The sequence below is a fragment of the Crinia signifera genome, chromosome 9, assembly GCF_055691185.1.
Source record: "Crinia signifera chromosome 9, ASM5569118v1, whole genome shotgun sequence".
NCBI classification, from domain to species: Eukaryota; Metazoa; Chordata; class Amphibia; order Anura; family Myobatrachidae; genus Crinia; species Crinia signifera.
The window spans coordinates 26,551,445-26,564,911 of record NC_139225.1 but is presented as its reverse complement, the minus strand read 5'-3'; the positions used below and the strand labels follow the sequence as shown (position 1 = coordinate 26,564,911).

The 13,467-nt window shown below is 49.0% G+C and overlaps 1 protein-coding gene across 1 annotated transcript in view; it reads left to right on the top strand.

Annotated features, from left to right (window-relative positions):
• LOC146035271 (uncharacterized) overlaps positions 1–13,467 on the top strand; it is a 218,041-nt gene that overhangs the window by 150,578 nt on the left and 53,996 nt on the right. Inside the window, exons 8-16 of the mRNA XM_083158626.1 lie at positions 142–186; positions 321–440; positions 1,111–1,149; positions 4,570–4,623; positions 5,478–5,531; positions 6,431–6,538; positions 8,954–9,007; positions 9,515–9,568; positions 11,073–11,117. Of these exons, the coding sequence (XP_083014752.1) occupies positions 142–186; positions 321–440; positions 1,111–1,149; positions 4,570–4,623; positions 5,478–5,531; positions 6,431–6,538; positions 8,954–9,007; positions 9,515–9,568; positions 11,073–11,117 (573 nt within the window). The remainder of the gene's footprint in view (positions 1–141; positions 187–320; positions 441–1,110; positions 1,150–4,569; positions 4,624–5,477; positions 5,532–6,430; positions 6,539–8,953; positions 9,008–9,514; positions 9,569–11,072; positions 11,118–13,467) is intronic.

Sequence of the window (13,467 nt, the reverse complement as noted above, 5' to 3'; positions counted from 1 at the left end):
TACATTTTACCAGATCCACAGGTGGAGATAATTATTTCACTTGTGATACTGTGAGGAGACCTGGAAAACATGCACTGCGTGGGGTTCCGAGTGCTCCAGAGATTTACATAATTATCATAATATATGTACTGTACATTTCAGGGCTGTCGTGGTCGACCTGGGTTTGCTGGTCCTAAAGGAGATAAGGTAGGCATATTAACTTATGTATGTAACCCATAGCTGGCCATGCTCGGACTTGAAGTGTAAAGTCTACCTGTAGCCTCTATTATCATTGGGAGAGTCTATTCCTGACCTACTATTGAGACCTGTTTATCTTTCAGGGAGATCCAGGCGTAATGGGACGTATGGGAATGACCGGGAATCCTGGACCCCGTGGCCCCCCAGGATTGCCCACCATAATGATTTGGAGGAACTCTCAGGAGGACTGGGAAGCGTTCTATGTATGTCATAAAGTGACTTTTATATATATATTTCCCCTGCCCCAAATAAAGATAATCTGAGCACTGAACCATGAACGTGTCCGGGCCCAATAATGGGTTGACCAGTCTGAGAATTGATCCAAGTACTTTGTGTCTGTTTTTAGGGGTATGGGTCATTGTGTCAACCCAATTTAGGTAGACATGCATTGGGTGACAGTTGTCAGTTGACACGGCTTAGGTCGACATCTGAAATAGGTCAATATGGCTACGGTTGACAGGGTGGAAAGGTTGACAATGGCAAGGTCGACCTTGCCAGTTTTTCACAATTTTTTGTACCAAATGTCGACATGGCCCCCGTCAAAGTGTACTGCTTCCCCTCGCATGGCGGGTTGTGCTCGGCACACTATTTTATTCTCCCACCATGCCATTTTTTTTTTTACATGTCGACCTTTGACTGTCGCCTTTGCCATTGGCGACCTAATGCTGCGTTTACCTTCCAACCCTGTCAACCATAGCCATGTCAACCGATTTCAGGTGTCGAATTAAGCCCTGTTGACCTTAACCAGTAAGCCCAATGCATGTAGGGTGGACCCGGTGACCATATCCCATTTGTAGATTGGATCAGTATAAGGTTATAGTATGTTCTGTCTCTGGGATGTTTGTCTCACCGATGTTTTCTCTTCTCTTCCAGCAAACGTCATACTATCAGCTCCTGTACGCCGGCTGGCCTGTGAGTGTGCACCTCGTTATCACACCTGGCCTGCCCTCTGGGTACACTACACCCTCTTCTGTCCTCTAGTCTTCTGTTTGGGGGAAACATAAAGTAATACAGAGAGACCACCGTACTGCGGAGCGCTCTGCCAGTGTATGACAACCGTCTGTACGGTGAGTTGTCAGCAGCCCCTCCCATTTCCTCACAGTGTTGTGGTTGTCTGATACAACCAATCACGGTGCAGGAAGAAAGAGGTAAGTGCTGACAACAACACTATGGAGGGGGTGTGCTTGCATTAGCATAAGGTAACTGTTGCTGCCATAGCAACTCAGAATCAGGCCCATAATGAGTCGCGGTACATCTGGGTGAGCCAGCTTGGTGCTAACAGATGTCCACAACAGCGCCTGTCACTAGGGACATCTCATCAGGGACATTGTAGGCCCTGGTCAATTCCTATCCACAAGGGGGGGGGGGGGTCGTCCAAAATCACCCCCCTGCAGTCCCGCAATATTTCTCCACATGCTTCCATACAGTGAGTGGCTGTGAACACTTTGATTGGTGGATGACCAGCCGTCCACCAATCAGCCATTCACTGTCTGGCTAGAGGCTGGGAGGTAGGTAGAGAATGTTGCATTCTGATTGGTGGGTAGCTCTAACCATCCACCAATCAGCATGCTGACAGCCATTCACTGACTGGCTACAGGCTGAGAGGCAGATAGAGAATGCTACATCCTGATTGGTGAATAGCTCCAGTCAGCCACCAATCAGAAAATTCCAATCTGATTGGTCCCTAGGGAAAATCAGTTATTATATAAGCACCGGCCTCCATCAATGATCCCTTTGTATTAGCAGAGATATATGGCAGTACTGTGTCCCAGTTGCCCTGGGAATGCCGCACACACTGGCAGCTGGTTACAGGATGGGAAGTCAGTAAGATATATAGCTTGTCAGCGGGACAGAGTGGAAATGTTTTCCAGGCATCCCACCACCTTATACACTGCATAGGAAAAGTGCCTGGGACATGGGCCGGCAGTTTGCTCCATATACAAAGTGGTACATTTACTAAGACGGGAATTCTGTTGAAGATGGGATGTTGCCTATAGCAACCAATCAGATTGTACTTATTTATTTAGCTCATTCTAAAAGATAATAGCTATAATCTGATTGGTTGCTATGGGCAACATCCCATATTCAATAGAACTCCCATCTTAGTAAATGTGCAGAACTTCAGCCCCAGGGGCAGATTTGTTAAGCCTGGCGAAGTGATAAAGTTGTCGGTGATAACACACCAGCCAATGGGCACCTACCTATCATTTTTCAAACCCATCCAGACAGTAGCTGATTGGCTGGGGCATTATCACCAACCATTTTATCACTTTGCCGGGCTTAATAAATATGCACCTCCTCAGTTACGATTCGCCTTCCACCCAGGTGCTTCTTTCATGGTCCAAAGCAGGGCTGGACTGGCCAACTGGCAGGTCTGGCAAATGCGAGGGGCCGATGGCCAGGTGGCCCGATTTATTCTTGCAAGGTGGAGGCTCTGCCTCCTGATCGGTGCACAGAGAGAGCCGCTGGACTCGCCGGGAGAGGCAGCATGCGCATGTGTGGTGCGTAGGCCCGACGCCTCGCGCGTGTGCAAAAATGCCAGGGCCAATTCGGCAGCCCAGTCCGTCACTGGTCCAAAGAGATGGGAATCACTTTGTGCCAGGTCAGGGTTGTAGGGAGTATGATCCGCTGTCTTCCAATGGTAGAGCCATAACAACTCACACACGCGATTGGCTGAGTGTTGCCTGGCATTATCACGCAGCAATATGACGTCTGTTTACATGAACCAAGTGAGTCCTTTTTCGACTAATTGACTTCTGCAAACGGCTCAATATGTCACAATGGATGCCAGCATTTACAGTATCTCCCAAGAAACAAATCCTTGTAGTCCCAAAGCACGGTTTCCATGACTTTCTTTGCTGATAGATTAGCAATTAGCAATGGCCGCTATTTCATTGGGCAACTCACCGTTTTTGCGGGCACGCCCACAAAATGCCTGGGATCCACCCCCACATGCCCACTCCCTGTCAATCAGGCTGCGAGCGGCTTGCAAACAAAAGAATTTGCTGAAGCCGCCCGGGCCCCGCGCATGCGCATGGCGGCCATCGTGCGTGTGCAGTAGACAAGAAATCGGATAAATCTGAATCGTGCCCATTCACCAGGCCCTTTTTCACATGATTTCAACCCATAATCGGATAAATTGTGTGAAAAGTGCCATATCATACATGACTTACCAATCCGATGCAAGGTCCCGTGCGCATCACATCCTGAGGTCATTGTGGCTGCCACACGGATCAATCAGATTCTACAGCCGTGACTGGGATTGCATACTATAATGAGTGCATATCAGCGGCGTAACTATAGCACCGCAGCCCCCGCCACCGCGGGGGGGCGCTGTGCATGTGGGGGCGCCGGGGGCTGCGGTGCTATATTTGAACCCCCCCTCAATCCCCCGCAGACTTACCTATAGCGCTGGTCCCGGTGGCTCCGTTCTTCTGCTGAGGACCACCAGAAAATGGCCGCCCCATATAGCACACAGTTCTCTGAAACTGTCTGCTGTATGGGGGCGGCCATTTTCTGGTGGTCCTCAGCAGAAGAACAGAGCCGCCGGGACCAGCGCTATTGGTAAGTCTGCTGGGGATTGAGGGGGGGTTTGCATGGGCGGCGGGGTAGGGGTGCTTGGCGGGGCGGCGACGGGGGGGGGGATCGGGCGCACCCCCCCCCCCCTAACGGCGGGGGGGCGCCCAAAACGTAGCTACGCCACTGGTGCATATGATGTATCGTACGCGATCCTAGCCGCCAAGAAAACCAGCAGCTCCCAGGTGGGCAGTTCCCAAGGTATCGCATTAATGGCAGAACTTGTGGGTGGTGAGCCCTGGTGCAAAAATTTAATTTGAGCCAACCTCCTCCACCCCAACCAAGGTTCACAATATGCAGCATGGTAGTGGGTGACAGAGAGAGGCAGAGGGTATCAGGGAGAGGCAGGGGGCGGCAGAGTGTGACAGGGAAAAACAGTGGGTGACAGAGGCAGCATTGGGCCCCTGCTGCACCAAATAGTAGTTCCGGCCTCTATATCACATGCTAGAATGCATGCGATTCCGTGGCTAAGTGTATGGGGGCCTTAAGACTTGCAGGGAGCAATAGATACATAAGGTCACCAAATAATGCCTGTTGTGGGTGGGGAACGTTCCAGTGGCTTCTGTAAGGCACAAGAATCATCAGTGTTTTGTGTACAGCTAATCTGTAATGTGGTGGAGGTGTAGTGATATACTGGGACATTTCCCAACCACTCCATACAAAGAGGTGCCAGCCAATTCCTATATGTACTAATTAAGTATTCATAACTGGATGCCATTCGTAATGCCCATGTTGTCCTTTTTGTCTGTCTTTTAGAGAAGTCGCGGTCCAGCAGGTCTCCCTGGTATACACGGAAGGCCGGGCTCACCGGTGAGCAAGATACTTGGTTTTCCTTTTAATAACCAGGATTTATCATTGTTTTTTTTTTCTACTAAACATATCATATATGGTTAAAATAATGTAACCACTTTTACTGAGTTGTTGTCTTAAGTTGATAAATGGTGCAGTAGCTCTTATGTCCAGCAGGTGTCACCATACTCTCATGGGAGTATGGAGATAAATGGCAGTTTTCATGGGAACAGGATTTTGATGTGTCCATTGGGAGGAGTTGGGCAGAGTCAGGGAGCACCTTTCTACTGTAATTATTGTGTAGGTACGCTGGTGTCCCTAATATTGCAAAGTCGGGTACATGTGCAATATTAAAATGAAATGGCGGGGTGGTAGGGACATTTATAGCGGGATCCTCGCTGTGCAGATGGGAAAATTTATATTTTCCAAAAATTGGGATCGAGTTTTGTAGCAATTGAGCTGAAGGAGAGACCTATATTTTTATTGTGACACACGTTTCAGATTCCATTGGTATCGGAGAAACGTGTTTCCAGGCTGTTTTTGCCCAGTTTACAGTAATGTTCCAAACACACGCACACACACACACACACACACACACACACACACACACACACACACACACACACACACACACACACACATGATTCATTTCAGCCATAAGTGAGAATAAACCAATCAAACTCCATAACGTAACATCTATAATTTGCATAGTATAAAATGATACAGAGCAGCTGATTGGTTGCCATGGGCCACTTCTCCTCTGGCTCACTTCTCCTCCTATAACTGCTTCATACATCTACCCCAATGTTTCCAGCTCTTTTTTACATTTCACAGTTCATGATACTACAGTCCCCTCTGATTGTGTCTTGTTGCAGGGTAAGACTGGACCTACAGGGTGGCTGGGCGTAAAAGGACAGCGAGGACATATGGTATGGAGATTCCTGTGTTCAGTCACTCACATATGTCTGTGTTGTAAGGATACTGAAATAATTACCAATGCACTGACACGTTTCGCTCTGAAGTTAGGGGAAGAGGGAGTCCTTGTAGAAGAGGAAGACTCAGGGACCGGAAAAATACATGGGTTGGGGCACGGTATATCATATATAGCAGGATTGTAGGCATTTTATCAGAGAGGGGTAATATGTATTTGTGTTTTCCAACTCTCTGGGCTGCAAAGCACTTAAAAAAAATTACAATTCAATAAAAATGTTAAAACCTTCTCCTATACGTCAGATCCACCTCTCCCTCTTGTGTGCAATAAAACAACACGCACGCAGACACTTCATATGTGCACAAGTAGCGATAAACATGCATATCAGCATCACAACTGGCCAATCAGAAGCAGGTCATTGTGTCCTGGGCTGCAGGCTTGGCCAATGTTCCTAGTTTCATTATCATTATTAGCAAGTGTCATAGTGCCAGACAGTCCCCCTCCCATTTCCCCTGACCGGTGCTGCTGAACCCTTGAGACGCCTTATAAACATAATTTATAAATAGTTCTCTGTTAGTGTCGGCCTTCCTTCTGTCTCAGGTTAGCATTTTACTGCAGTAACAGTGTAATATTAGGGTATGGGTAATAGGGTCGACCACTAAAGTTTGACAGGGCTTGGAAACACATGAAATAGGTCAACATGGCTAAGATCGACAGGGTCGACACAAACATTAGGTCGACAATGGGAAGGTCAAAAGGTCAGCATGAGTTTTTCTCAGTTTTTTTTTTTGTCCTGAATTGCGGCGGAAGTCGACATGGACACTGTGTACCGTGTCCCCTTGCATGGCTCGCTGCGCTCGGCACACTATTATATTCTCTGATGGCATGTGTCTGCAGGGGCTGTCAGGTCCGCCAGGTATACAGGGAGCCGCTGGCATCCCCGGGAATGATGGCACTCCAGGCCTCGATGGGAAACCAGGCCCTCCGGGAACTCCAGGATCCAAGGTGAGAGTATCCACAGCTGCTGCCACTGCTTTGTGTGAATGGAATGTAAAATGGGTCAGAATAAATTGAGACTGTAAGATGCATTTGTAATGTGGCAATCCTGGTGTTGCCTTGTAAATGATGTAAATGATTGCTGCTTTATATTTAGGAAGTAGGAAATATTGTCTAAAAAGATGAGAAACATAAACTTGTTGTTCCATCTATGACCAGCAGGTGGTGATGTGTCTTACCCATTACTCAGACCTTGTAGATACAGTCCCGGGATTTGTGCAAATGCTCTACACACACACCACAATGGAGCGTAACATTTCTAGGGCACCACTATGGGGCATAATGTCACCTAGGGCACTACTATGGGGCATTACATCACCTAGGACACCACTATGGGGCGTAACATCACCTAGGGCACCATTATGGGATGTAACATTACCTAGGATACCACTATGAGGCGTAACATCCCCTAGGACACCACTATGGGGCGTAGCATTACCTAGGATACCACTATGGGGCGTAATATCCCCTTGGACACCACTATGGGGCGTAACATCCCCTTGGACACCACTATGGGGCGTAACATCCCCTAGGACACCACTATGGGGCGTAACATACCCTAGGACACCACTATGGGCCGTAACATCCCCTAGGACACCACTATGGGGCGTAACATCCCCTAGGACACCACTATGGGGCGTAACAACCCCTAGGACACCACTATGGGGCGTAACATCCCCTAGGACACCACTATGGGGCGTAACATCCCCTAGGACACCACTATGGGGTGTAACATCACCTAGGACACCACTATGGGCCGTAACATCACCTAGGACACCACTATGGGGTGTAACATCACCTAGGACACCACTATGGGGTGTAACATCACCTAGGACACCACTATGGGGCGTAACATCCCCTAGGATACCACTATGGGACGTAACATCCCCTAGGACACCACTATGGGGCGTAACATCACCTAGGACACCACTATGGGCCGTAACATCACCTAGGACACTACTATGGGACGTAACATCCCCTAGGACACCACTATGGGGCGTAACAACCCCTAGGACACCACTATGGGGCGTAACATCCCCTAGGACACCACTATGGGGCGTAACATCCCCTAGGACACCACTATGGGGCGTAACATCCCCTAGGACACCACTATGGGGTGTAACGTCCCCTAGGACTCCACTATGGGGTGTAACATCCCCTAGGACACCACTATGGGGTGTAACATCCCCTAGGACACCACTATGGGCCGTAACATCACCTAGGACACCACTATGGGCCGTAACATCACCTAGGACACCACTATGGGACGTAACATCACCTAGGACACCACTATGGGCCGTAACATCACCTAGGACACCACTATGGGGCGTAACATCACCTAGGACACCACTATGGGGCGTAACATCCCCCAGGATACCACTATGGGGCGTAACATCCCCTAGGACACCACTATGGGGCGTAGCATCACCTAGGACACTACTATGGGACGTAACATCACCTAGGACACTACTATGGGGCGTAACATCACCTAGGACACCACTATGGGGCGTAACATCCCCTAGGATACCACTATGGGGCGTAACATCCCCTAGGACACCACTATGGGGCGTAGCATCACCTAGGACACTACTATGGGACGTAACATCACCTAGGACACTACTATGGGGCGAAACATCACCTAGGACACCACTATGAGGTGTAACATCCCCTAGGACACCACTATGGTATGTAACATCCCCTAGGACACCACTATGGGGTGTAACATCCCCTAGGACACCACTATGGGGTGTAACATCACCTAGGACACCACTATGGGATGTAACATCACCAAGAAAACCACTATGGGACATAACATCACCTAGGACACCACTATGGGGTGTAACATACCCTAGGACACCACTATGGGGCGTAACATCACCTAGGACACCACTATGGGGCGTAACATCACCAAGAAAACCACTAATGGGACATAACATCGCCTAGGACACTACTATGGGGTGTAGCATCACCTAGGACACCCCTATGGGGTGTAACATCCCCTAGGACACTACTGTGGGGTTTAACATGCCCTTGGGCACAATTATGGGGCGTACCATTACCTGGAGCTCCAGTATGGGGTGCAACAAGCCCTAGGGCACCATTATGGGGTGTAACGTCACCTAAGGCACCACTATGGGCCGTAACATCACCTAAGGCACCATTATGGGGCGTACCATGCCCTAGAGCACATCTGCAGAGTTGTCTCCCTAGAAGCATTGGGGCAGGTGCCCTTTCCTATGGGCCTGTAATATTCTGGCTATGTCCTTTAATGCTCCTGTTACAGAGATGCAGGAAGAGCTTAGTGACAAATATACCTCTCGCTGAATAAAGTTCTTATTTGTAACTTCTCCTTTGTCCTCCCAGGGGTTGCAAGGCTTTAAAGGGGACCACGGACCCGTCGGTGAAAAGGGGGAAGAAGTGAGTCCTTCACTGCATGTTTTTCTTGTTATGGGGGCTTTATATGATGGGTATTATAAGGCAAACATAAGAGAATCGCAGCGGATGGCGATGCCACAGGTTTATTTCAGCAGGCATCTCCCTGCGATTGACCCTGAGTCATCCCACCAGCAACACAACTGATAGAACATAGATGGCAACTTGACGCGTTTCGCCCTATTTCCCCATTACTGTAATATGCTGGTGTACTGATGTCAGTCACAAATGGCAATAAGCAATGGAGTCCTCCCACAAGCCACACCACTGATGGAACATAGACGGCAACATGCCGCATTTCGCCTTATTTCCCCATTACTGTAATATGCTGGTGTACTGATGTCATTACAACTGCCAATAAGCAACGGAGTCCTCCCTCAAGCCACACCACTAATGGAACATAGATGGCAATGTGACGCGGTTCACCTTATTTCCCCATTACTGTGTAATATGCTGGTGTATTGATGTCAGTCTCTTGTCCACCTGTAATAGGGATTTGTTGGTGCTCCTGGACCCTGTGGCGAAAAAGGTGTCAAAGGAAGAAAGGTAACAACTCCTAGTGATTATCGTACTCGACTTTACCCTCATAACAAGTAATAACCAGAGCTTTGGGTTGGGGACATTGCAGGAGAGGTGGCAGTGGCATAACCAGAAGTTTTGCACCTCCCTGCCCAAAAAAATTTGCACTACTTGTTGACAGGAGTTTCATGCTCATTAACAGGAGTTACATGCTGGTTGCCAGGGGTTTCATACTCATTGCTAAGCAGGGGCATAACTTTAGCATCTGTCTCCTCCAAGGTGGCAGACATTTTCTGAGGGACATCTTCAGCACAGCGCCAGCCCCCCCAAGCCACCGCTTGGACTGCAGTGTCATTATTACTCCACTGAGAGGTGGGGAATTGACCGGAGCAATCGCTGTACCCGGAGTATAAAGGCCCCATACATTAGGCTGACTTGTCCTAAGGACAAGTTGGACCCAATTCTTCTGTGAGCCGCCCGGCAGCTCCCCAGGAGGCTCACATACAATTTGGCACTTTATATACGATTTTTTACATGTGATAAATCGCTTGCGATTTATCACATGTAACGGGGAGCTGCAGCAGGCGTGAGGAGCAGTGGCGCGGGCGGCGGATGCTGAGCGCCACGCTAGCGGGCCGGGCGGTGATCATATCATCAGCGGGACACCGGATGATATTGCTCTCTGTCAGCCAATCAGAGAAGGACCAGTCATTTGACAGGTTATTTTAAAAATCTAATACCCGCCACTGCCCGTCCCGGCGTCCCGCTGATGATATGATCACCACCCGGCGTCCAGTTCGCTAGCGCAGCGGTCAGCACTGGCCACACGCTGCTCACCCTACAGCGCCCTAGCCGGGCTGCAGGCATATGCATACAGGGAGGTAATACGTGATCTTATGTGCTGAATGTCCAACCTCATGAACCAGTCGGATGTGCATGGGACCACGCATCAGATTGGATCAGATGTTAAACACATGCGATTTTGGGCTGATTTCACCCGATTATCGTCCCAAAGTGCCGAAAACGGGTGAAATAGGCCCAAAATCACATAGTGTATGGGGGCCTCTCAACTCTAAGCTGCTAACATTGCACTAAACGGCAAAAGGAGCGTCAAACGACATCAGCCAATAAACATTCAGCTTTTATCTCTTCATTGCAAGTGACAGTTGTAACCAGCATCTGATTAGCTATTGTGGTCCTGTGCAAGTTTTCCTCTGAAATACAATGCTAATATGTGAGCCCAAATAAGTCATTTATTTCCCTAAGAGAATGTAATGCATCTGTAATCTGTCTCCATCTATACTATGCGATATGTCAACATGCGTTAGGTCAACAGTTACTAAGAGTAATATCAGGGATATAGGTGAGATGGGTAACAGTGACAGGGAGGTCTTTACATGCAGGATGGGGGGGGGGGGGGATAGTTACACGTTGGGGGGGAGATTTATCCTAACCCCAGGAACAGAGGCATGTCACAGAAATCACAGTGTTCCATTTACTCCACCTACTCTCATCCTGCTTCTCATTGTAGGGAGCGAAGGGAGAACGTGGACCGCCAGGAAACGTTGGGGTGCAGGTAAATTGTCAGCACCATTTCTCATTTACATTTCTTACCTGCAACCTATACCCCACCATGTAACGCACCCTGATTCAGGTAATTGGGGGCTCACATTGAAGGTACCCTACCTCCCATATATTTAAGTGGCTACATTTGTGGGATGTGCAGTTAGACCACCCAAGAGCTACCATCCAGGATCGCATTGCAATATGCCAGCTTCAGCCAGATAAAGGTTTGCATGACGGAACATTTTTCCACTTTTTCACCCCCTTAGGAGATGAAATTAAAAAAATATATGATTGTTTAGTGGGTGGCTGCAAATAACTGCCACAGTTTCCAGACCACCGGGTAGGTCAAATGTTTCAGGTTAGCCAGCAGATGCACAGGGAGAGTTCACCAACTGTCACATATTCCAGAGCGGGATGCGGTCATTTGGTCTACTGCATTATGGTAGAAAGTCATTAGGTCGAATCCATTAGGTCGACATGCTAAAAGGTCGACATGACTCTAGGTCGACATGGGAAAAGGTCGACATGATTCTAGTTCGAAAGGTCATTAGTTCGACAGGTCATTAGTTCGAAAGGTCATTAGTTCGACATTGTCTATGTCGACATTCACAAGGTCGACATGGAGTTTTTCACTGTTTTTTGAGCCAACATGTGCCGACAGGCGGTATTTCATGCCCTACCATCCACTAGGGCGTGGTGGGAGAATAAAATAGTGTGCCGAGCGTAGCGAGGCACCGTGCCCGACGCATCGCGAGCGCAGCGAGCGATGCGAGGGGATGCAGTGCACTTTAGACTGTGTCCATGTCGACTGTGTTGACATTCAGGTAAAAAAATAGTGAAAAACCCCATGTCGACCTTGTGAATGTCGACATAGACAATGTCGAACTAATGACCTTGTCGAACTAATGACCTGTCGAACTAATGACCTTTCGACCTAGAATTATGTCGACCTTTTCCCATGTCGACCTAGAATCATGTCGACCTTTTAGCATGTCGACCTAATGGATTCGACCTAATGACTTTCTACCATAATGCAATAGAACAAATGATCCCAACCCATTTTAGAGTTACAGTATGTGGCAATGAAGCAACCAATTACAACACCATAGCGAATCTATGGACCAAGGGCTTTAAGTTGGTATATGCTATGCCCTGCTCAGAAAGGGCATCATAGAAATATATGTCTCATAGATGTCAGCCTTCTGCTATTAATATATATTAAGTGCAGAAGCTCCCATACACTGTAGTTGGTACTTGTTTTCTAGCAGATAAGTGGGGGCACCCACTAAGCTATTTGCTTAGTGGGCTATTCTGCGTAGTGAAATCACATCACATCGCATCGAATGCCCCTTTGATGCGATTTTCCTATGTAATTTATACCCCTTTTACACCAAAACGCCGGGTCGCACCCGGCTTTTTTAGACCCAGGTTCAAGCCGGGTGCGACCCGGCGTTTAGTGCAATTTACACTGGGCGGACAGCCCGGCCCGCACCCCCCTCCCCTCCCCTCCCGGTGCTTGGAGATGACAGGATGATGTCATCTCCAAGCGCCAATCACCGCCGCCGCCGGACCGGAACGCTGCTGGGGGCAGCCCAGCACTAAGGTAAGCTGCTGGGCTACCCCCAGTCACCGCGCGCACCCCCCGCCGTTGCACAGGAGGTGAATGGATGCCGCACGCAGGCATCCGTTCACCTCCCCCGCCGCCGCTGCTGTCTGCAGGGTATAGCAGACAGCAGCGCCGGCTGTCAGTGTCAAGCTGACAACCCGTCCAACGTGCGGACGCTGCGGTCCGCAGGTTGGACGTTCCCCATTCATGTAAATGGGAGCCGGGTCATCCGACCCGGCATTCCCATTTACACCGCCCTCTACCCAGGTCCTAGCCGTGTTCTACCCAGGTAGAGTCCCGTGTAAAGGGACACAGCGTTAGGGATTTACACCGCCGAAGATCCGGGTCTGACCCGCCGCTGACCCGGATTTTTCGGCGGTGTAAAAGGGGTATTATTCACTGCTCTCTCAGCCCCGGGCCATCGCATCTGCTGCAAAATCACATGCGATCCATGTGATTTTATAGGGTGTGTGATGCCATGACATTAGGTATACAATCTTATGATTGTATGTCCCAAAAATAGGTTTAACGCACCCCCTCACTATCCACGCCACCCCGAAGCGTGGAGAGCGGCAGAGGAACGCGTCCTCCGACTTTTTCACTACCCAAGAAAAATAGCTACAATGGTATATTCAATACCTCCACCCCTGTGTCAAGGATACTGTGTGATAATTTAAACACACAGCCCTCCGATCCACAGATAGGAGGAGGAAAGAATAAAATAAAATAAACAGTGTCAAATTATTAAGGTGTC